Source organism: Artemia sp. Qi Xiang Cuo, chromosome 5 (assembly GCF_049724085.1).
Source record: "Artemia sp. Qi Xiang Cuo chromosome 5, ASM4972408v1, whole genome shotgun sequence".
Classification (NCBI taxonomy): Eukaryota; Metazoa; Arthropoda; class Branchiopoda; order Anostraca; family Artemiidae; genus Artemia; species Artemia sp. Qi Xiang Cuo.
In genome coordinates, this window is record NC_142798.1 from 43,022,915 (window position 1) to 43,046,146 (window position 23,232).

At 35.6% G+C, this 23,232-nt stretch overlaps 1 protein-coding gene across 1 annotated transcript in view; it reads right to left on the bottom strand.

The window, feature by feature from the left end:
* The window catches only part of arr (low-density lipoprotein receptor-related protein 6), a 144,859-nt gene extending 129,379 nt beyond the window's left edge, over window positions 1–15,480 (bottom strand). Inside the window, exons 1-2 of the mRNA XM_089089617.1 lie at window positions 15,349–15,480; window positions 2,939–3,051 (exon numbers count right to left, since the gene is read on the bottom strand). Coding sequence (XP_088945743.1) covers window positions 2,939–3,051; window positions 15,349–15,382 — 147 coding nt within the window. The 5' untranslated portion in view covers window positions 15,383–15,480. The remainder of the gene's footprint in view (window positions 1–2,938; window positions 3,052–15,348) is intronic.
* Between the last annotated feature and the right edge of the window lie 7,752 nt (window positions 15,481–23,232).

Sequence of the window (23,232 nt, forward strand, 5' to 3'; positions counted from 1 at the left end):
TAAATTGCCCGTGAACTTTTAATTAACAAAAAAAGTTGTCTCTGCAATAATAACCAACATGTTAATTTTTCAATTTTTCTGTACATTAGAGTCTTCAGAAGAGTAATAGAAGTTTCAATTTTGGTGCAAGGTGAATTCACCCTGAACATTGACCGTTGAAAATTCTATATATGCAAAATTCCTCCCAAGGAAAGCTTCAGCAGCAAAAATCCCACAAGACCCCCCCCCCCCCTCCAACCATCTTGCGAAATAATAAAATTTTCAGTTTAATAGCTTCCTGTTGGTGGACATCATTTTTTCTACCATAGCAATTTTAGTTCGTAATTCTTTTATCGTGTCCCAAGGAATGGACAAATGTGTTATCTAAACTACTTTACTGGTTTCCTGAACACTGAAATTAGCGACTTGTTAAGTGGCTCCTACTTAGTACCACCTGGTATGTGTCGCACATTGAGAGCCGTCTCTAGAGTTGATGACAAAATTTTGACTAGGGGTGTCAGTTACGACATTCTTGCTTTCACAAGGCGAATTGTAAAAGCAGATAAACTATTAGAATATCTATTAGATACATCCAATCACTGAAGGAGAAACCATGGACAAGAACCTCAGAGGCTAAGATAGCAATAAAGGAAGGAGTTTTTGACTATGTTCCACTGAAACAAAATAAAAATTTTGTAACTATTAATGTACAACAACTAATATCAAGTGTGACAAACAAACTCAAAAAACCTCTGTTTACTATTTATGGACAGAATGAAGAGGCATGCAAAAAACTGCTATATGAATTTCAAGTATTGGACACAGATCACTGGTCAACAGAAATTCCTCTGAGGTTTGGTGAAGAGGAAATACACAGTTTGTGTAAAACATTCCAACTTGATCAACGTGAAGTGCATTACTCTTTCAGAGAGTATCTTGACTTCAGTAGACGTGTCTTGGATGGGCTGATAGAACTGATTAACTGCACTAAGTTTTTCAGTTGCAGTTCAGCTGAGTGTGAATGTGGGTTCAGCCTAATGAACATTATTTTGACTCCAACAAGGAACCTGCTGACTGTTTCTCACGGTTCTTCTCTCTTATTTATAAAGCTTCATGGAGTTCCTTTGACATCTTGGGATCCTGATCCCTATGTTAAAACCTGGTTAAGGTCTCATCATGCTGTTGACGACACTCGGACGCGATTAGCCAAGAGTGAGACACATAGAGGCAGAAGACATGAGGCACTCTGGACTTGCAGTTATTGATTAAAATTTTTATAGTTAACACACTTCTAAATATTAAGATTATTACAATATTTCAAATTGTATTTCTGAATACCTAATTTACAGCTGGTTATGATACTAATTTAAACTCATTCTCATTCATTCGTTTAGATTGTTTTGCTTTTATAACCAAAGATCCAATTAGACCTGCATTGTTTGTGTATGGTACGTGAATTTGAGCAGGTCAATTTTTTAGCGGTAACTAAAAAATTATACTCAATTGTAAACTTCTTGTTAAGAAAGTTTTTTGGAATTAATTAGAAGAAAATCTGTACATTAGAAAACGTTACATATTTATAGAAGATAAGATATTTATTTCAAAAAATGACTATCACAAGCCCCGAAGGGCCGAATTCGCATTTTGGGGTCATATAATAGAAAAAAAACATAGAAATAGCACAACAACTAAAACACTGGCTAAACAGTGCCAAAACAACAATATCAGAAAGGCAAAGCCATTCATTAGTCTAAAAAACAAATTGTCAAATGTAAGAAAATTAAAAAGGCACAAACTGAAACAAAACCAAAAAAAAAATGAGATAAAAATAGTGTTAAAAAGGTTTAAAAGAGACTATATAAAAATAGGAGGGAATGGAAGAACCAAACAGACACAAGCATGGGTATCACCAGTAAAAAAAAAAAAAAAAAACTAGTGGTTTATTTGATCAGTAATGAAGGGGACAAAGGTTTATTCCTACCCGGAGGTTAAACAACAGATGTGGGACAAGATAGGACCCGGCCCAGAATCAGAATATGGCAGCCGGTGTCTGGATGGGGAGTGTCTTGTGGGGAAAATGTTTTCCGTGCGAGGGTTTATTATTGCATTTTTTGCAAAACGGAGGCACAGCGTTCCTCTCCTGTGCTCTGAGTTTCCAGCTTGGCCTTTTTTAGAAGGAGTGAATATGGTACCAAAGTTTCTTTAAAAATTATTCTTAGGGCTCTTTTTTGAATAGATTCAATTTTATCTGATTCATCACGGGATATACCAGGATGCCAAACTGGACAAGCATATTCAAGATGCGGGCAGACAAAGGAAGTATAAATTCTTAAAGAATGGGATTAGGGGACGTTAAATTTATTCAAGAGCTTAAGGAGAGACATGGATGCATCAGCTCTACAGACAATATCTCTCACATGGATATCCCACTTTAAATTAGAGGAAATTGTAACCCCAAGTAATTTAAAGGAAGACACAGAAATATCTGGGGGGATAGGGTCAAGGAAGGCGGGAATGGATTTCAAGAAATTTATCGTCATTATGTTTGATTTAGTGGAATTTACTTTCATATTTAGGTTCTTAGCTTCATCCGAAATATGGGTTAGAATATCGAGGGGGTCACTTTTAATATTCCTGTCACATATTTCAAGGATCGACAAGTCATCCACGTATTTCCACCTTTGGGGGAAGTCCTTACCAATATTGTTAATCATGACTAGAAATAAAAGTGGTCCCAAAAAGGTTCCTTGCGGAATTCCACAATATATAGGGAGGGGGATAGAGAAAATATTTTTGTATTTAACAACTTTCATCTTCTTCTGCATATCTGATTTAGCCATATAACTTGGTAGACAAAATTAAAAAAAAACAAAAAAACTTGTTTTGCTTCCAAATCTTATGTAGAGAAAGAGTCCATAACTGTTAATAGGATAGTTACAAGGTATGTGATGTAGCTTACCTTAACCAGTACAGATGAATTATGCTTTGGTTTATTCACATCAATAAGGCGAATGTCTTTTCGATTTGCAAATATGATTGATGGATTGGTCAAAGTAAACTGAACCAGAGAGCCTAAAAATAAAATACAGTGATAACTATAATATCATTAACATGGGTACCCACATCAAAAACCTTAGTGGAGAGGGGTAAAGATTATTTTACTCAGAGAAATCAAAAGCACCAGAAACTTTATGAAATAATTTTTCCAATTTAAATTGGAATTACTCTTCATAAATATGAAATTACAACACTGATGGAGTAATCAATAAAAAAAAAGAAAAAAAAAACTAAAAATCAATCATGAAAAAATCAATATCAAGAAATATTGTTCAAGTTCAACTGCAGGCAAAAGCACCACAAGCAATCTACATTCACTGTAAACTGAAAAAAACATGGTTGGAAATACACAGTTTTTTGCTCAAAATGTCCATTCTTGCCTACAAAGGAAACTTACAATTTGGAATACAAAAGAAATAGAGTACAAATACTTCTGCAGATACTTCAAAAATTGCCAGTAAATAATTGTAGGATTCAAAGAGAGCTAGACAACCAATTTTATAATTATTTAATTTGTAATTTGGCCAACTTCAGTTGTTGTCCGTCAGTTCTACCAGATTGTAAAAAAGGCTGTGTTATGAGAAGTAGTTTTTATAGGCTTAGGTTTGGCCATAGTAAATAAAATTTTACTGTAATCAAGGGAAGATAATATATTTTACTAGATATACAACATCATCAAATCAAAATGTGCCTTCATTTGCTGGTAGGCACACTACAAAATTGAGCAGAATTTGTGATACAATTTGTGATTTCTGTATGAAGTCACAAAAGGTTTCATTGACAACAATCAACACTTTTTTTTAGTTTCCCCTGCATTTGTCAATTTTTGTAGCGTAATAGCTGTTTTTTGCAGCATGAATAACAGTGGGAAGTGTCCGAGTACTTTTATATGCACTTATTAATCAGAAAATTGGCTTTTTAAAAGCAAAAATACACAATTTGTTCTTCTATTGGAATTATTTGGCAAGATGTTGTGACAAACAAGCCTTCCTGGGGTGTTATGGGCCTTGATGGAAAACTTAATGATGCACCTGTTGGATAATTGCTTAATCAAGGGAAAAAAAGGTATGTGGTAGCTTTAGTAGATAACAATAATATTATAGGGGACCTGATAGTCTAGACCTGATAGGGGACCTAGATAGTCTGTTATCTTTGTACTGGAGATGGAGTGTTTGTTTTTTGTTTTTGAGAATAACTATGATGTGTTCATAGAGGAAAGTTGTTTGAAGCTGCCTTGCCAGCTGCTTATGTTGTGGGGTAAAGACTGGGTAAATTATTGGATATATACAATTTTGCAATACCTGAACTGAAAGAAAGGTGACTTCCCAGCAGCTTGAAAATATTCACAATAAAACTAGCAGTATTTTTTTTTTATGCAAAAACTCATGAGAAAGAAAAAGGGTTAAGAGTTGACTGGTGATGAATTAGTTAAGTAATTTTCCTGATCCTAGTCATAGAAGGTTTATGTTGATGTTGCTCATGATGCAGGTATCCTTTTTGGAAAACTTCTGGTTCTTCAACAAAAAAAATTATCAAGTCAGAAAAAGAATGAGTTAAAATGAACTGAGGAGAATTTACAAAACAAACATACATGACTAACTGGGGAATACAAAGAACTGAATTGAACAATGATTTGATAAGGAGAGTGCAGATGGTCAACTGAGGTACTGAAAGGAGCTTCTAATTCAGGAAGTTGCTTTAATACAATCAAAAAAGGGTGAAAAAACGAGGATTTTGTCAGCCAGTGGCAAACCATGAAGACGAATAAACAAGCAAATATTTCGACAAGGACCTCTGCCAAAATCCTTGTTTTTTCACCCTTTTTTGATCTTGTTTTTCATTTTGTTATTGTCTTTCCTCTCGGAGTTTCATTTGTAATATTTTTAATACAAAACAAAATACCACCAGGGCATTTGGTTACATCCTTAGAACATGAATTGCTTCACAGCCATCCAGCAAGTAAGCTGTGGTTTCACCAGCTGCAGAGAGCCAGGTTTCTGTGAGCCCAATGAAAGAGTAACAATTAAATCCAGGTACTGGTATATATTTTAGTACCTGGATTTAATTCTAAAAGTTATATTTGCCTAACTCAACTACTGGTTAATTTTTCCTTTTTCCATATTTTAGCTAGGAAGAAAGTGAGCACATCACTTGGTGTCTTATATTATGCTCTTTCCAAGGATAGTAATTGCTTCAGGGGTGTAGAGGGGTTCACCTTTAGCTGATTCACTCTCAGCCATCTTGAAACCTCATTTAGCAATCCTCGTACACTCTCTAGGAGCAATCTCTGACTTTGCGATCACCACTAAAGAAGTATCATCAGCAAACATAGGCACTGTAGCCGCGCTATCCTTTTTGACGATCTCACTCATTCTTGTTTCCAGTTTACTAACAGACTGTGGAAGATCATTCACAAAAATTAAAAATAATAATAAGGGTCCAAGTACCGAACCCTGTGGAACTCCGCACTCAATACAATTTTCATCAGAACCCATATTACCAATTTGAACATATTGTTTTCTACAAGACAAAAAAGAACGTAAAAACAAAAGAGTTGGACCCCTAATCCCATGAATTTCACACTTCATTAACAGAATATCATGATTGACCGTACCAAAAGCCTTTACAATATCTAAAAATAAAGTTTGCCACTTTATACCCATTATCCAGCGCCATATTAATAATGCTAGTCAAATATATGTTTGCTTGCTCAGTAGTGCAATCTTGACGGAATCCAAATTGTGTAGGAGTAAATATTCTCTGGTCTTCCAGATACTGATAAATTCTGACCAAAAAGCATTTTTCTAGTATCCTAGACATAATGGGTAAAATCGAAATTGGTCTATAATTTTTAACATCACCAGTATTCCCTCCTTTATGTATTGGTATTACTCTCGCTGATTTAAAACAACTCGGAAACACTCCCTATTTTAGACACTGATTAATTAATGAAAAAAAAGTTTGAGCAATCGCATTCCAAAGTATTTTTATTACTCTAACTGAAACAATATTAGAGCCAGAATTGGTACCTTTCATACCATAAACAATGTTTTGAACTTCAGATTCTTGAACTGGGAGTAGATTTAAAGAGATTTCCAACTCCTTATGAAGGTAATTTTGAAAAGCCTGGTTTGCTTATAATCGACTCTTTCACTCTCCTTCCAACTGTCGAAAAATGGTTAGCAAATTCTTCACAAATTTCCTCTGGATTTTTAAGGCTGGTTCCATCTTTACGGAATATTTCCTGAGGGATTCCTACAGATGATTGTCCTAAAGTGCTTCTTATCACATTCCATGTTTTCGATAGATTTCCAGATGCTTTTTCAAATTCTATTTTATAATAATCTTGTCTAGCTCTTTGCAGGAGTCTGTTTAGCGCATTACAATAACTCTTATAAATTCGCTCATTTACATCGCAGGGATGACGTACCTTTTTCTCATACAAATTATTCTTCTTATTTATTGATCTCAATAAACTCGGAGTAATCCAAGGCTTCTTTGAAGGTTTTCTTCTATTGTTGTTAATATTCTTAGAGCATTTTTCCAGAGATTGCTTAATTATTTGGTAAAAGACTCTGAACTTAGAGTCAATATTCGCAGAGATTGAAAACTCTGTATTCCAATCCTTGTTAGCTAGGTCATTTCTACATTTCAGAAGTGCATCTTTATCGAGTAACATCCTCAGCTTGAGACTGCTCTTCTTCGTGGAATTTTTATTATCAACGCATACTGAGTAACTTGCAAATACACCAAAATGATCAGAAGTATCACTTATAAGAACACCTGGACCACCCGACATATAATTTGAAAATATATTATCCAGACATTTCGATGACGTCCTCGTAACACGAGTACTAATATTAATAGCAGGGAAATAACCAAATGAAATCATCAAGATTAAAAATCGGTCTGTATTTGATCAATTATCCATTAGATCAATGTTAAGATCTCCCATTATAAAAATAGGACTTCGATGTGGGATCTTTTCCAATTGTTCTTCAAGTAATTCATTAAAGTCGATAAGAGATCCTGACGGTGGCCTATATACAACCAGAACATAACCGCAATGTCCAGACAGCTCTAACTGCAAAATAAGAGACTCAAAAACAATTTCTTTATATATTACAATATCCTCTCGGACACTTGCCCGTATATCAGAACGTATATACGCTGCCAGTCCCCCGTTTCGGCGAAGTTGACGATTTTTCGTGTAAACATTATAACCTGAAATATGTAAAAGTTCCGAATTATAATCATTTAACCAAGTTTCAGTCAGTCCAATTACCTGAAAAAGAGATAAACTGGAAATTTCATTTATAAAATCTAAACTTGAATTCAATCCTTGGCAATTCAAATGGAACACATTAAATCTACTCGAAACATTACTACATGCCATCTGCATTTGGTTTACAAATAAATATTTAGAATTTTCAAACTGCAACCTATATTAACCACCAGGCCCACCACTTCCATCAAAAATTTCATTATACCTACTTTCAAAATTTACCTTCTTGTTTTCCAGCCCCAATACGTTAATTTGTCCTGGAGGAGACTCCAATCTTTCATCCAACATCAAAGCCAAATAGACAAATTTGAGTACGACTCCACAGAGGACAAAATTCAATGCACTCTAAATATAAATTTATTACATGCTGCCCAATAACAATACCAATAATAATAGTGAGATAAAAAAATAACAACATCAGAAAAAGAAATATTCAAAAAAAACAAAAACAACAACAATGACTCAAAAGGGGACACCTTGCATATTGGGTGCCTTCTCATATTTGCATTTCTTCTACGCTACAAACAATCAACTATGAACTATATGAACTCCCTCAATTTCCCGCCAAAATTTACTTTTATCACCAATTAATCACCAGCTACTTCTTAATCAATGGGAACATGAATTTGAACAATTATTTTTCCTCTTAAGCTTCACTAATTGCCACTATATTGGTTACGAAATGATTGATTATTCGGTGCATAATCAAGTTCAGGAATCAAATCGTCTGGTGAGTATTTAGCACGTGTTCCGTTGGGGCGATTGAAAAGTAACACAGGCGGAAAAGTTTTCGAGATCCAAGCGTCTATTCCTAATTTACGTAATTTTGCCCTTTTAATCAACAAATTATTTCTTGTTTTGCGAACTTCAGCCGGGACAACATCACTGAGGTGAATATCACGGAACGACGACACTGCTTTACCTTTTGATTTCTTAGCATTTTTCAAAATATCAATTTTTGATTTTTTATCAGATACTTCAATAAAAATAAATTTATGCTGCTTACTCATTTGCGTTACCTTGAATGGGTGGGACTGGAGCCATTTCTAGTCCTTCCGTAAGAATGCTTTTGAAGATATCCTTCGCATTTTTTTCAGATTCACAAGAGACATTCCATACAATAATATTCTTTTCCAGTTTATCAAACTCCAGCCTGGCCAATCTCATACTCAAATTATTTGACTCTTTACTCTGAGCTATACAATCATCAGAAATTATTTTTACTTGGTTCTTTAGAGATTCTTTGACTTGCTCAAGCTGCCTCACTCGCTCATCATTTTCAGCCAGCTGCCTTGCAAATCCCACATGTGATATCTCCAAATTTGCCACTTTATCTTCAATTCCCTTAATCCTATTTTCTAAAGAATCTAGCTTTTTTCCATTTTCTGTTACTAAACTGATAACAGTATTTGGACTTTCCGCAACTGCTGAAATCGTGAATTTATTTGTAGAATCAGTGCTACAAGTAATAACGTTGAGATCATATTCCCCTTCTCCCCTCCGAGTGTTTTCTGTATCATCTCCAATATTACGAGGTTGCTTTCTTTTACGTCCCATGATTATTTCCAGACAACAAAATTAAATTTAATTATCTGCTTACCTCATTAAGGACAATTTTTTTTTTTATTCACATGGGTCCATTACGTGCAAATTGCTAAGCCAGCGTTAATTTGGGCACGGCTTACACCCCTCTTCATAAAAAACTGCTCCAAATAATCCAAATTTCAAATAGAAAAAAACAATCCGAAGGGCCACTTAGAAAATCGTAAATCCACTTGTCATTAACACTAGGCACCCCAAGCAAGGGCTTAATCAATCAAACGCATAGTCGCAATCAATATGTTAACAGCTGGAATTCTGCACATGTGAAATGTCAACTTCAAATAAATTTCAATAACTTTCACAATATAATTTAAATTCCGTCAACTTATAATCCTTAGTTTCCGTTATATATTTAATTTGCTTTAGATGTTCACCTGTTAGCAACTGGATAGCAAAAGTCAGCCAAACTGTCCTTAGTAGTGTTTCAAGGTGAACAAAAAGAATTGAACAATAAATCATGTGAATCTCTCTTTATTGCATATGTTTTTTTTCACCAATTAATATCCTCGAAACAAAAGCCTATTTGAATTGTTTCACAATCACTTGCTGAACTTTTTGTTCAACCTCATTAAGCTCAAAGTTAAAACTTGTTTGTGACCTTCCAGTTCAAAGCCAGAATGAATACTTATAATAATTTACATATTATTATAAATGTCAATGTTTTCTATAGGTAAAAAAAAATATCATCAAGACAACATTTGGAATCTAGAATAACTTTTGTAAATTTGAATGTTTACTGCATTAGATTGTATGCATTTGGAATGAATCAATACCTTTAGAACATTTATTTTAACATAATGGATCTAATGGTAAAATGCTAGACAAGCTACTTTTTGCTATCTTGGAAAATAGTTAGATTGGGAAAATGAAACTTTCAGGGATGGATCTAAAGACTAAAGTATGTACCAGGAAGATATTTTGGAAGTACCTACCTCTACTCCTCTCTCTAGAAGGCACTGACCTTTGAAAACCTTTAGAAATCATTGTTTAACAGAAGTGAAACCTTCCAGAATAGATCTTCTGCTTAAATGAAGTAAAAGAAAAGTATTTTCAGTTTTACAACTATGTTCAATCCCAATTTATGAGGTTTTTAAGATCTACAAATACTGTACATTCCCTAAATTTAGAGAAAAAAAAATTGATATGACTTAAAATTTTACTCAAATAACAGGAATTACTTTTTTGGAACTAAAACTAGAGAAAAAGAAACTGAAAGCTAAAAATTAAGGAATAACTTTGTTTTGTCTAAATTCCAATAGGTTGATTAAAAGAAAGAGATAAGGTTGTTAAGACTAGTGTTGGGCTCCACTCAAAAGCAAGAGAGGCTATTTTAGCTTAAGCTAAGGAGCTTGGAGAAAACTAGCTCTTCCTTAAAAGTCAGAAGTGCTAAGGACCTGTCAAGTAGGCAGATTTCTAAGACATAGAGATCAGAAGGTGGTTAACTTAGTAGCTTTACAATACCTTCCCGGAGTATGTTTTTTGACAGGTGACTGGATTAATTACTGAAAGTTTTTGTTTCCTAACCTAACCAGTTTCCAAGATAGCAAAATGTAGTTAGTCTAGAATTTTACTATTTTAATAATTGAATTGTGTTTTAACAAATTGTTTAACCTTAAATCATAGTCTAGACTAACAACTAGGTACATTTTCTGATTAACTCACAACTGAAATTGCTAAGAAATAGACATAGGCTCACTGGTGGACCCAGGTGGGACACTGCCCCCCAAGATTTTTTCTAGTGCCTAAATTCCTTGCTTTTCACTCTTTTAATAAATATGTCAATTTGGTCAATTATTGCTGCCCTTATCACATTTGCCTCCCCCCCCCAAAAAAAAAACATGCTCAAGATATGCCCCTGCATAGGCTATCTTTACCTCAATTCATACTTCAGAGCAAAAGTAAGGTCCATCCTGGATCTATCCTGCTCCATGTCAATGATGGAAATTTGGAATGTCACTGTGTTATGGGCCCAGTGATGTTGCATTAGTTGGCAGCTGATAGGGATGGACTGTCCTACTGATATTTCCATGACTTGTTGTTCTATTCTTTGTCAAGTCTTGACTTGAAGGAGGCACTAGTGTGATTTAGAATCAAGATTTCACCCTAAATCCAAATACAGTATTCATTTGCATTGGAAATAGCCTTTGCCCCAGACCCCCTAATATGCAAAGATATAGGCTTTCCAGAGGTTTATATATGCAATGAATCTTTGGTAAATCACTCTTTCTCCAAATTAATTTAACAGTTTTTAAATAATATAAAGTCATTTTACATTATATATTTGAAAACTAGGAGGGAGGGATGAATTTCATTCCAACACAAATGAATGTTATATCTTGGTTCAAGATGAAGTTCTGGTTCTAAACGTAAATCTTTGACTTAGCTATCTTGTTAGTGAGTCTATTTGAAAATAATGTGAACAAGGTGAAGCTAAAACTTTTAGCTCAAAATAGAATTTACTGTAAGATTCTGGACAAGCTACTTTTTATCTTGGAAAGGGATTAATTTGGATAGAACTTTCAGTAATGAATCCAGGGTTAGAGACATACTCTGGGAGGGTATTGCCAAGCTTCTATGGTAACCCTCTTCTGATATCTAAGTCTTAGAAATTTGCCTACTTGACAGGTCTATAACTATTGGAACTTTGACAAAACAACATTACACCTTAATTATCAGTTTCTTTTTTTTCTGGTTGTAGTTTTAAAATATAATTCCTGTTATTCGGGTAGAATTTTAGGCCATATCAATGTTTTTTTTTCTAAATTTAAGAAATAGATTTGCAGATCTTTGAAACCTCTTAAATTAGAACTGAGAAAAGTTGTGAAGTTGAAAACTCTTTTCTTGTAATTCATTTAAGTATAAGACCTATTTTGCAAGGTTTCACTTTTATAACACAAAAATTCATAAATGCCATCACAGATCAGTGCCTTCTAGAGGGTAGAGTGGAGGTAGGTACTTCAAATTACCTTCCTGGGATATACCTTAGTCTGTAGATCCATTCCTGAAAGTTTCATTTTCTGGTGCTCCTGTACTAAATGGACTCTTTTATATACTGCAATGGAAACCAGTCACAAAAAACCTGTTTTTGATGGGATAATTCAAGACACCACCATAGAGTAATACAATGTATAGCATGGTTTTCATTGCATATACAATATTTAAACTGTTGTTTTTTGGGGTTTAGGGAGGAGGAGGTACCTAGGTTAGGTTAAATAATAATATGTGCTATGCTTTACCCCCCACCCTCCCATTCCCCTTAATGTGCAAATATATAGCCCAAATTTGTTTATAAACTATAATACATTAATCCTATTTTATTTCATTAGCATTAACCAAACTAGCAGTATATGAAAGAGTCCTTTTAGTACAGGAGTACCCATTTTCCTAACATTACCCCTTTCCAAGATAGCAAAAAGCAGCACATCTAGAACTTTACTAGAATTTACCCAAAAGGAACTATTATGGTAAAACTCTATTTTAGCTATCTTGGAAATGGGTTGGGTTAGGAAAATGAAACTTTCAGGGATGGATCTAAAGGTTAAAGTATGTCAAAGGAAGGTATTTCGAAGTAGCCTACCTACCAATACTCTTTCTCTCTCTAGAGGGTCCTGACCTTTAAAATCTGTGTGTTGTAAAAGTGAAACCATACAAAATAGATCTTCTGCTTAAATGAAATGCAACAAAATTGTTTTCAGCTTCATTACTTCTACTCAAATAACAGGAATTGGATTTTCAGAATGGAAGTTAGAGAAAAAGAAACCAATAACTGAAATTTAAGGTAAAATGTTGTTTTGTCAAAACTTCAATAGGTATTGACTTGTAATGTAGGCAAATTTCAGGACCCTCTAGAGGGAGGAGTGACATACTTTAGCCTGTAGACCCTATCCCTGAAAGTTTCATTTTCCTAACCTAACCCCTTTCCAAGATAGCAAAAAGTAGAATTTTACCATTATTATATTTTGAAAGAGCATAAAAATGCATCAGCTGATATGTTGACTTTCTTCCTAGCCTAAATAAATCATGGAAAGATAGCACCTACTTTCCAAGATAGCAAGCAGCCTAGCCCTTTAGCTAGAACTTTACTGTTTTTTCTTCATTAACCTAAAAATATCTACCAAATCATATTATTGACTTATGCATAAAGTGAATATACCACTTGATGCCTTTTTTTCATGCTGATTACAAATATAGTAATCATTTTGGTCAATATCTACCAAATCATATTATTGAGTTAGGACTAAAGTGAATACACCATTTGATGCCTTTTTTTATGCTGATTACGAATATAAAAAGCATTTCTATTGGAAATGAATTTCAGCCCCCCTATATATGCCAATTCAGGGTTAGGTTAGGTTAAGTTAGGTTAGGTATAGCCTATATAGGAGGGGGGGCTGAAATTCATTTCCGATAGAAATGCTTATTATATTCGTAATCAGCATAAAAAAAGGAATCAAATGGTGTATTCACTTTATTCCTAACTCAATAATATGATTTGTTAGAAATTGACCATCATTTCTATCAGAAATGAATTTCAGCCCCTCCCCCCCCTATATGTGCCAAATTCATGGTATATATTTATACATTAGGGGGGGGGGGAATTTTGTTTCGGTAAAATTCTACTTTAGCTACTTTTGGCTATCTTGGGAAGGGGTTAGGTTAGGAAAATGAGACTTTCAGGGATGGGTCTACAGGCTAAAGTATGTACCGGGAAGGTATTTTGTAGTACCTACCTCCTCTCCTTCTCCCTCTAGAGGGTCATGAAATTTGCCTACATGACAGGTCTATACCCATTGAAATTTTTACAAAACAACATTTTACCTTAATTTTCAGTTATCAGTTACTTTTTCTCTGGCTTTAGCTCTGAAAATGCAATTTCAGTTAATTGAGCAGAATTTTAAGACATATAAATAGTTTATTTCCAAAATTTAGGAAATGTATTTGCATATCTTTAAAACCTTATAAATTGGGATTGAGCTAAGTTGTGAGGTAAAATTCTACTTTAGTTACTTTTGAATATCTTAGGAAGGGGTTAGGTTAGGAAAATGAAACTTTCAGGGATGGGTCTACAGGCTAAAGTATGTCCCGGGAAGGTATTTTGAAGTACCTACATTCTACCTCCACTCCTTCTCCCTCTAGAGGGTCCTGACCTTTGATGACCTTTAAAAATCTGTGATTTATAGAAGTGAAACCTTGCAAAATAGATCTTCTGCTTAATTGAAGTATAACAAAATTGTTTTCAGCTTCACAACTTTGCTCAATCCCAATTTCTAACGTTTTAAAGATATGCAAATACATTTCCTACATTTTGGGAATAAACATTGATATGGCACAAAAATTCTGCTCAAATAACTGAAATTGCATTTTCAGAGCTAAAGCCAGAGAAAAAGAAAATGATAACTAAAAATTAAGGTAAAATGTTGTTTTGTCAAAATTTCAATGGGTATAGACCTGTCATGTAGGAAAATTTCAGGATCCTGTAGAGAGAGAAGGACTGGAGGTAGGTACTTCAAAATACCTTCCCGGGACATACTTTAGCCTGTAGACCCATCCCTGAAAGTTTCATTTTCCTAGCCTGACCCCTTTCCAAGATAGACAAAAGTAGCTAAAGTAAAATTTTACCAGTTGTGAAGCTGAAAACAATTTTGTTGTACTTCATTTAAGCAGAAGATCTATTTTGCATGGTTTCACTTCTATAACTCACATATTTTTAAAGGTCATCAAAGGTCAGGACCCTCTAGAGGGAGAAGGAGTGGAGGTTGGTACTTCAAAATATCTTCCTGGGACATACTTTAGCCTGTAGACCCATCCCTGAAAGTTTCATTTTCTTAACCTAACCCCTTTCCAAGATAGTCAAAAGTAGTTAAAGTAGAATTTTACCTTTGTTTCTGATGTAAATGGGGGTCAATATATACAAAATCATATTATTGAGTTAGGACTAAAGTGAATACACCATTCGATGCCTTTTTTAAGCTGATTACGAACATAATAAGCATTTCTATCGGAAATGAATTTCAGCCCCCCCCCCTATATAGGCTATACCTAACCTAACCTAACCCTGAATTGGCCTATATAGGGGGGGGGGCTGAAACTCATTTCCAATAGAAATGCTTATTATATTCGTAATCAGCATAAAAAAAGGCATCGAATGGTGCATTCACTTTAGTCCTAACTCAACAATATGATTTCGTATATATTGACCTAAATGGGAGGTAAGTTTAAACTTCCTAACTCAACTAACAGCCTAACTCAACTTTCCTAACTAACACCCCTCAAAATTTTCACTCTCTCATCTCCAACTTTACTAACAAACGGTATTTGGGTGCCTAAAATTTGACAAATAGGAATAAAAACTAAGAAGTTGTGGATTAGGCTAGGCATACCCTAGGCTACATCAAAAATCAATATCTGTCAATTTGCTAACTTACAGACAATTAGAATAATGAGGCCAGATTGGCACATGTTGCGTCCACTTTAACCCATCGTCAGGTAGACATCGTCAATAGAAAGATCAGCATTGCAGTTTTCTAAGAATACCCAAGTATTAACCTCATTGTCTTGTTTATTTCTGTTGCGTTTTCGTAGAAGTTCTTATAAATGTACGACATCTAAGATAAATGAGGCAGCATCTCTACTTGCCGTTTCCCAGTGAAGTTCCTGGGCAAAGGCCTGGGCTGGGGCAGCATTTGGTATAAAGCTGTCACCGCCGTTCATGCAATATAAATTTTTGAAGCCATGAGATGAATTTTCAGAAGGTCATGTATCCTTAGCCCTTTGCCTTGGATCTTGCAGGAAAACATAAATTTCCTCCACTTATGCCAAATCCAAATTGCCCTTGATAACATAAGTAACGAGTTTTTACTAGGGTCTCTTCACATTGAAATTTTTCCATTCACATTGAAATGCAAGTACTATTCTTATTCTTCCAAAAATAACGTTTAGCACTAAGCAAAGATTTTGAAGTTCTAATTAAGAAAGTCAATGAAAGAAAAAAAATGTCACTCTGCTAGATTTTGAAAAATGAATGTTGCCTACTTTCCCCTATATTTTTGTCGATTGATGCCCCTGTTTACGATAATAGTCAGTAATGTTGACTGAAAGTTCGTATCTTTCAACTCCAACAATTTGAAAAATCCAAACTACCAGTTAATGTTGCAATTTGATAATGTACCGATCACTGGCACCTAAAACACTGTTTTGTCATTAAACAAAGCTAGACGAGCTTCACCTATAGTCAATAGGTGACTAGGAGGTCAACTCCTTCTTAGTTTTGCTATTTATTCTATCCTGAAACTTGGCGAAACTCCTCATAATTGGTAAAACCTTAACAGAAATTGTTCCAGCATGGAGCCTCTGTTGTTTTTCTATAGAACTTAACAGTAACCACTGAAAATAGTGTCTTACTAAAGTTTCTATTTATAATGATAATAAATACAATAAAAAGCCAGGGAAAAGTAAGTCAGCCAGTAACAGGTGTACCCTTAATCACAAAGGCCGTCAATTAGAATAAATAGCTCTTATGAAAGTACTAAAAAATCTTTGGCTTAAAGAGCGAGGTCTTGACTAAGGGGCAAATCCAATCATATGTGTAACAATTTCTGTTCATTTTAAGTTTTGATGTTGCTCCTTACTTTCAGTTGAAAACTATTTTTTTTTATTTAATTTCTGATCGTTTTTCTTAAGTTAATTTAAAAAACTTTTTCCACAAAATAAGTTTTTCAAAGAAAAATAAAGAACTCCATTAAACAAAAAATGAGCAAAAATAAAATCAAATAATCTACAGCGTGAAACTACCACGAATCAGCATCTATAAATAAATGAAACCCAAAACGAACAGAAATTAAAATAAATAACCGAGTCAAACTCAAAACGAGCAGAAATTAACATAAGTAGGGCACAAAACCCCTATGCTTTCCCAAGGCCAGAATAAAATTTGCACTTTACTGAAAAAATATAAATGTTTTTACTTTTATAACTTTTATAAATCAAATAATATAAACATTTTGATTACTAAATATCAGTATATGTATATTAAACTGACAATGCACATTGATTTGTATTTTTTCAGTAAAGCCATGCCCTGAGGGCTTTGAGCGGGGGGAGGGGTTGTCATCCTTAAAGACCTAATTTCCAAAACTTTCAACTATGTTGAATAAAATGGCTATCTAAGAATTTTGATTACATGTGTTTGGGGAAAAGGTGGGCGTGAGAGGGGTGTTAGTTGCCCTCAAATCAGTTTTGACTATTAAAAAGGGTACTATCCCTTTGAATTACAAATCGAATGAGCCCTTTTTAAAGTTTGTACGACAAAATTTTCAATAAAAACCTTATATACCTCCAGGGCATAACTTATAATCCTTGCCCTGAGGGTTGTGGGGGAGTTTCCTCCAAAAAAATATATTTTCTATCTGTAAATCACCTACGCTAAACAAAATGGCTATCTCAAAACTTTGATTGGTTGTGTCTGGGGGAATGATAGGGGGGGGGGGGGGCTAGTTGCCCTCCAATCACTTTTGACTATTAAAAAGGGCTCTAGCCCTTTGAATTTCCAATCGAATGAGATTTTTTAGAAGTTACTACGACAACACCTTCTTTAAAAACCTTATATACCCCCAGGGCATAACTTAAAACCCTTGCCCTGAGGGCTGTGGGGGAGTGTCCTCCTCAAAAATATATTGTCTATCTGGAAATCAACTACGCTGAACAAAATGGCTATCTCAAAATTTTGATTGGATGTATTTGGGGGAATGATGGGCGTGGGGGGGGGGGGGCTAGTTGCCGTCCATTCACTTTTGACTATTAAAAAGGGTTCTAGCCCTTTATATTTCCAATCGAATGAGCATTTTTTGAAGTTTCTACGACAATGGCTTCTATAAAAACCTTATATGCCTCCAGGGCATAACTTAAAACCCTTGCCCTGAGGGTAGTGGGAGATTGTCCTCCTCAAAAACATAATTTCTATCTGGAAATCAACTACGCTGAACAAAATGGCTATCTCAAAATTTTGATTGGATATGTTTGGGGGAATAATGGGCCTTGGGAGGCTAGTTGCCCTCTAATCACTTTTGACTATTAAAAAGGGTAGTAGCCCTTCGAATTTCCAATCAAATGAGTCTGTTTTGAAGTTTCTATGACAACGGCTTCTAAAAAATCATATATGCCCCTAGGGCATAACTTAAAACCCTTGCCATGAGGGTTGTGGGGGGTGTCCTTCTCAAAAATATATTTTCTATTTGGAAATCAACTACGCTGAACAAAATGGCTATCTCAAAATTTTGATTGGATGTGTTTGGAGGAATGATGGGCGTGGGCGGCGGGGGGGGCTAATTGCCCTCCAATCACTTTCGACTATTAAAAAGGGCATTAGAACTCTCAATTTCCTATCGAATGAGCCCCTTTTGAAGTTTCCACGACGACCCCTTCCATATGAAGTTATTATTAAAAAAAAATAATACATAGTACATTGTGCCTACATCGTTCTTGTATCCCCTCAGGTCATAACTTAAAACTCTTGCCCCGAGGGTTTTGGAGGAGTGTCCTCCTCAAAAACATATTTTCTATCTGGAAATCAACTACGCTGAAGAAAATGGCTATCACAAAATTTTGATTGGATGTGTTTGCGGAAATGACGGGCGTGGAGGGGGGGGGGCTAATTGCCCTCCAATCACTTTCGACTATTAAAAAGGGCACTAGCCCTTAGAATTTCCAATAGAATGAGCCTATTTTGAAGTGTTTACAACAAAGTCTTCTATAAAAACCTTATACGCCCACAGGACAAAATATAAAACCCTTGCCCCGAGGGTTGTGGGGGAGTGGGCTCCTCAAAAAGATATTTTCTATCTGGAAATCAGCTAAGCTGACAAAATGCCTATCTCAAAATTTTGATTTGATGTGTTTGGCGGAATGAGGGGCGTGGGGGGGGGAGGGCTACTTGCCCTCCAATCACTTTCGACTATTTAAAAGGGCACTAGCCCTTTGAATTTCCTATCGAATGAGCCTGTTTTGAAGTTTCTATGTCAACGCCTCCTATAAAAGTCTTATATGCCTCCAGGGCATAACTTAAAACCCTTGCCCTGAGGGTTGGGGGGGGGGAGTTTCCTCCTCGAAAATTTGTTTTCTATCTGGAAATCGACTACTTTTAACAAAATGGCTATCTCACAATTTTGATTGGATGTGTTTGGGGGTAAGATGGGCGTGGGGGGGGGGGGGTTCTAGTTGCCATCCAATCACTTTCGACTATTAAAAAGGGTACTAGCCCTTTCAATTTCCAATCGAACGAGCCTTTTTTGAAGTTTTTACGACAACACCTTCTATAAAAACCTTATTTGCCCCCAGGGCATAACTTAATACCCTTGCCCTGAGGTTTGTAGGGGGAGTGTTCTCCTCAAAAATACATTTTCTATCTGGAAATCAACTACGCTGAACAAAATGGCTATCTCAAAATTTCGATTGGATGTGTTTGGGGGAACGATTGGCGTGAGGGCGGGGGGGGGGGCTAGTTGTCCTCCAATCACTTTCGACTATTAAAAGGGCACTAGAACTCTCCATTTCCAATTGAATCAACCCCTTTTGAAGTCTCTACGACGACCACTTCTGTATGAAGTGCCCTGCTTTGAAGAAAAAAAATTAATAAACTGTACATTGTGTCAACATTGATCTTATATGCCATCAGGGCATAATTTGAAACCCTTGCGCCGAGGGTTTTGGGGGAGTGTCCTCCTCAAAAAGATATTTTCTATGAGGAAATCAACTACGCTGAACAAAATGGCTATCGCAAAATTTTGATTGGATGTGTTTGGGGGAATAATGGGCGTGGGGGGGGGCTAGTTCCCTCCAATCACTTTCGACAATTAAAAAGGGCACTAGCCACTCCAATTTCCGATTGAATGAGCCCTTTTCGAAGTTTCTACGACAACTCCTTCGATACGAAGTGCCAGGGTATGGAGAGAAAAAAAAAGCACATTGTGCCCACATCGTTCTTTACTTAGGCCTATGATACTGCTAGGAAATCCGGGCTCCCTTTATAGAAATGTCCCTTCCCCCTTGAAAACTTCCTCCATGGAAAGATCCTCCCACGTACCCCCCCCCCCCCACTATCCCCAAAAATCCCCCCTGAAAACGTCTGTATACTTTCCAATAACCAATACTATATGTAAAAATTGGGTAAAGTTGATAACTTTCCGCCCTTCCCCTGGGGACTTTGGGAGATTGGGTCATCCTAAAAGACATAGTTATTATATTTTTCGACCATGCTGAACAAAATTGCTATCTCAAAATTTTGTTCGGGTGACTTTGGGAAAAAACAAGCGTGGGATGGGGCCTCATTGCCCTCTATTTTTTTTGTCAATTAAAAAGGACACTAGAACTTTTAATTTCCGTTTTAATGAGCTCTCCCGTGATATTCCAGGACCGCTGGGTCGATACGATCACCCCTGGGAAAAAAAAAAACAACAAACAAATGGAACACGCATCCTTGATCTTTCTTCTGGTAAAAATACAAAATTCCACGTTTATGCAGATAGGAGCATGAAACCTCTACAGTAGGGTTCATGGGGGCCCATGGACTGAATGGTAGGGGGGGGGGGCTTACCTGGTAAATCGGCACTTACAGTGCTGTATAATTGAAATCTTAAAAAAAAATCTCATAGGCAGCGCGACAGCACTGCCTAAGTAAAGAGCAATGTGGGCACAATATAATGTTTTTTTTAGACCAGGGCACTTCTTATAGAAAGAAATGTCATAGGAGCTTCAAAAGAGCTCACGGAGGGCAACCAGCTCCACCTTCCCCACTTCAATCACTTCCTCAAACACATCCAATCAAAATTTTGAGATAGCCCTTTTGTTCAGCCCTTTTTTTAAGGTCCAGAAATTATTACTTTGAGAATGAAAACCCCCCACAACCCTCAGAGCAAGGATTGTAAGTTATACCCCGTGGGGATATAAGGTTTTTTTTTTTATAGAAAGGGTGGTCGTATGAACCTCAAAGGGGACTCTTTTCCAGAAACATATCTGATAAAAATTTTAAGATGGCCATTTGTTGAAGTAGAAACTTCAAAAAGGGCTCAGTCGGACGGTAATTGAAAAAGCTAGTGCCTTCTTTAATAGTCAAAAGTGATTGGAGGGCAACCAATCCCCCCCACCCACGTCCATCATTACCCCAAACACTTTCAATCAAAATTTTGAGATAGTTATTTTGTTTGACGTAGTTTAAAAGTCCAGAAATTATGTCTTCGAGGATGATAAACCCCTCACAGTCCTCAGGGCAAGAGTTGTAAGGTATTCCCCGAAGCATTTAAGGTTTTTATGGAAAAGGTGGTCGTCTAAACTTCGGAGGGAGCTCATTGGATAGGAAATCGGAAGTTGAAGAGCCATTTTTAAGAGTCAAATTTATCAGAGGGCAGCTATACCCCCCCCCCCACGTCAAATTTTCCCATAATAGTCTATGTCATAATAGTCCAAATATCTCATAACACGGCCTTTGGGGTTGACACAACCCCCCAAAGTATGGGGATGAGGGTTTTAAGTTGTGCTCCGGTGGGATTAAAGGTTCTCATAAAGAGTGGGTCTTATGAACTTTGAAAGGGGCTAATTTGATTGGAAATACACACTTCTCGTTTTATTCCGAAAACCAAGCGTGATTGAGAGAGAATAGCCTATTATATATCCTCTTTTCCCCAAACACATTCGATTGAAATTGTGAGACAAATATTTTGTAGCCAATCGTCCAAAGAGAATATAACAACTTCTGCAGTAATTAAATATAAGACGTATTTAGGCGGACGTTGAACTAAATCAAAACAAATTACGAGCATGTGATTTTTCAAAAAGATGACAAAGCAATATCTCGAGGAAAATTTATATTATTAAGTTAGATCTTTAAGATTAAGTTGTTGGGGATTTTGAGCTAGCCAGAAAGCACTATGTGTATACTTTTAGTACTACAACTACAGTTACTGTAGGGAGTGTTTAGGAAGTGTTTAGGGGGCGTTCCAATTAAACGAAAATATTGTATACATGCAAGTTTTCAAAAAGATATATAAGCAATATCATAGGCAGCACAACTCTATAATAGCTAGAAATATCATTAAAACATTTAAAGAAGCTAATTCAATTCAAAATTTAAAGTTCTAGGGCCCTTTCTAAGAGTAAAATGATATTGGAGGACAATCAGCCCGTCTCTCAAGCCGATTTATTTCCCAAACTTATCCAGTCAAAATTTTGAGACATCCATTTTGTTCAGCATAGTACAACGGTCAAGCAACTATGTCTTTAGGAATATTGGGCATGTCAAACCACCGCAATTTTGCTACACTATGGATTCGTATAGAAAAAAAAGAACGAAAAGATATAAAATATTTTTTTTCATGAAAATGACTTTGTCAATAAAAAACGAACAGAAATTCATCTAAAAAAAAAGAAGAATATTTCTACCAAAAAAGCTTTTCAAAGAAAAATAAAAAGCTCCATTAAGCCAAAAATGGGCATAAATGAAGTCGAGTAGTCATCCAAGCGTAAAACTACCAGAAATAACTATCAATAAATAAATGGAACTCAAAATGAACATAAATTAGAATAAATAGCCGAGTCTAACACGAAACAAGCAAAAATTAACCACAGTAAGGCTGATAGCCCCAATGTCTTCTCAAGACCAGAACAATTTGCACTTTACTGAAAACAAAATATATTTTAATGTTATCACTTTTTTTTACTTAAATAAGAAAAAAACTTTTTTTACTCACCTTTTTTTTTACCCATTTTTTATTTTCCGGAAGAAACATCAGTATAGGTAAATTAAATTGACAATCCACGGTCATTTTTCTTTTTCAGTAAAGCCTAAGTTATGCTCTGGTCTTGAGAAGGCATGGGGATTGTCAGCCCTAGTAATGTTATTTTTGCTCGTTTTGAGTTTGAATCGGCTATTTATTTTAATTACTGTTTGTTCTGGATTTCATTTATTTGTTGGTAGTGATTTGTGGTAGTTTTACGCTTGGAAGATCATTTGACTTTATTTTTGCCCATTTTTGGCTTAATAGAGCGTTTACTTTTCTTCGAAAACTTATTCTGTGGAAAGTTTCTTAAATTAACAAAAATATATGACACCGTCTATACCGATTTTAGTGATCAGCTTTTTAATTTGTTTGATTGTATTGACCTGATCATTGCAGTGATTGGCAGCAATAAATAGTCGGATGGATATATTCCCAATAGTTCCCAATTCAGACCCTGGAAATCGATGAATTGACAAGAAATGGCAGAAAGTCCTAGTATTGCGTCTCTCTTAAGTAGAAGTAAAAAAAAACGAAAAAAAAAAC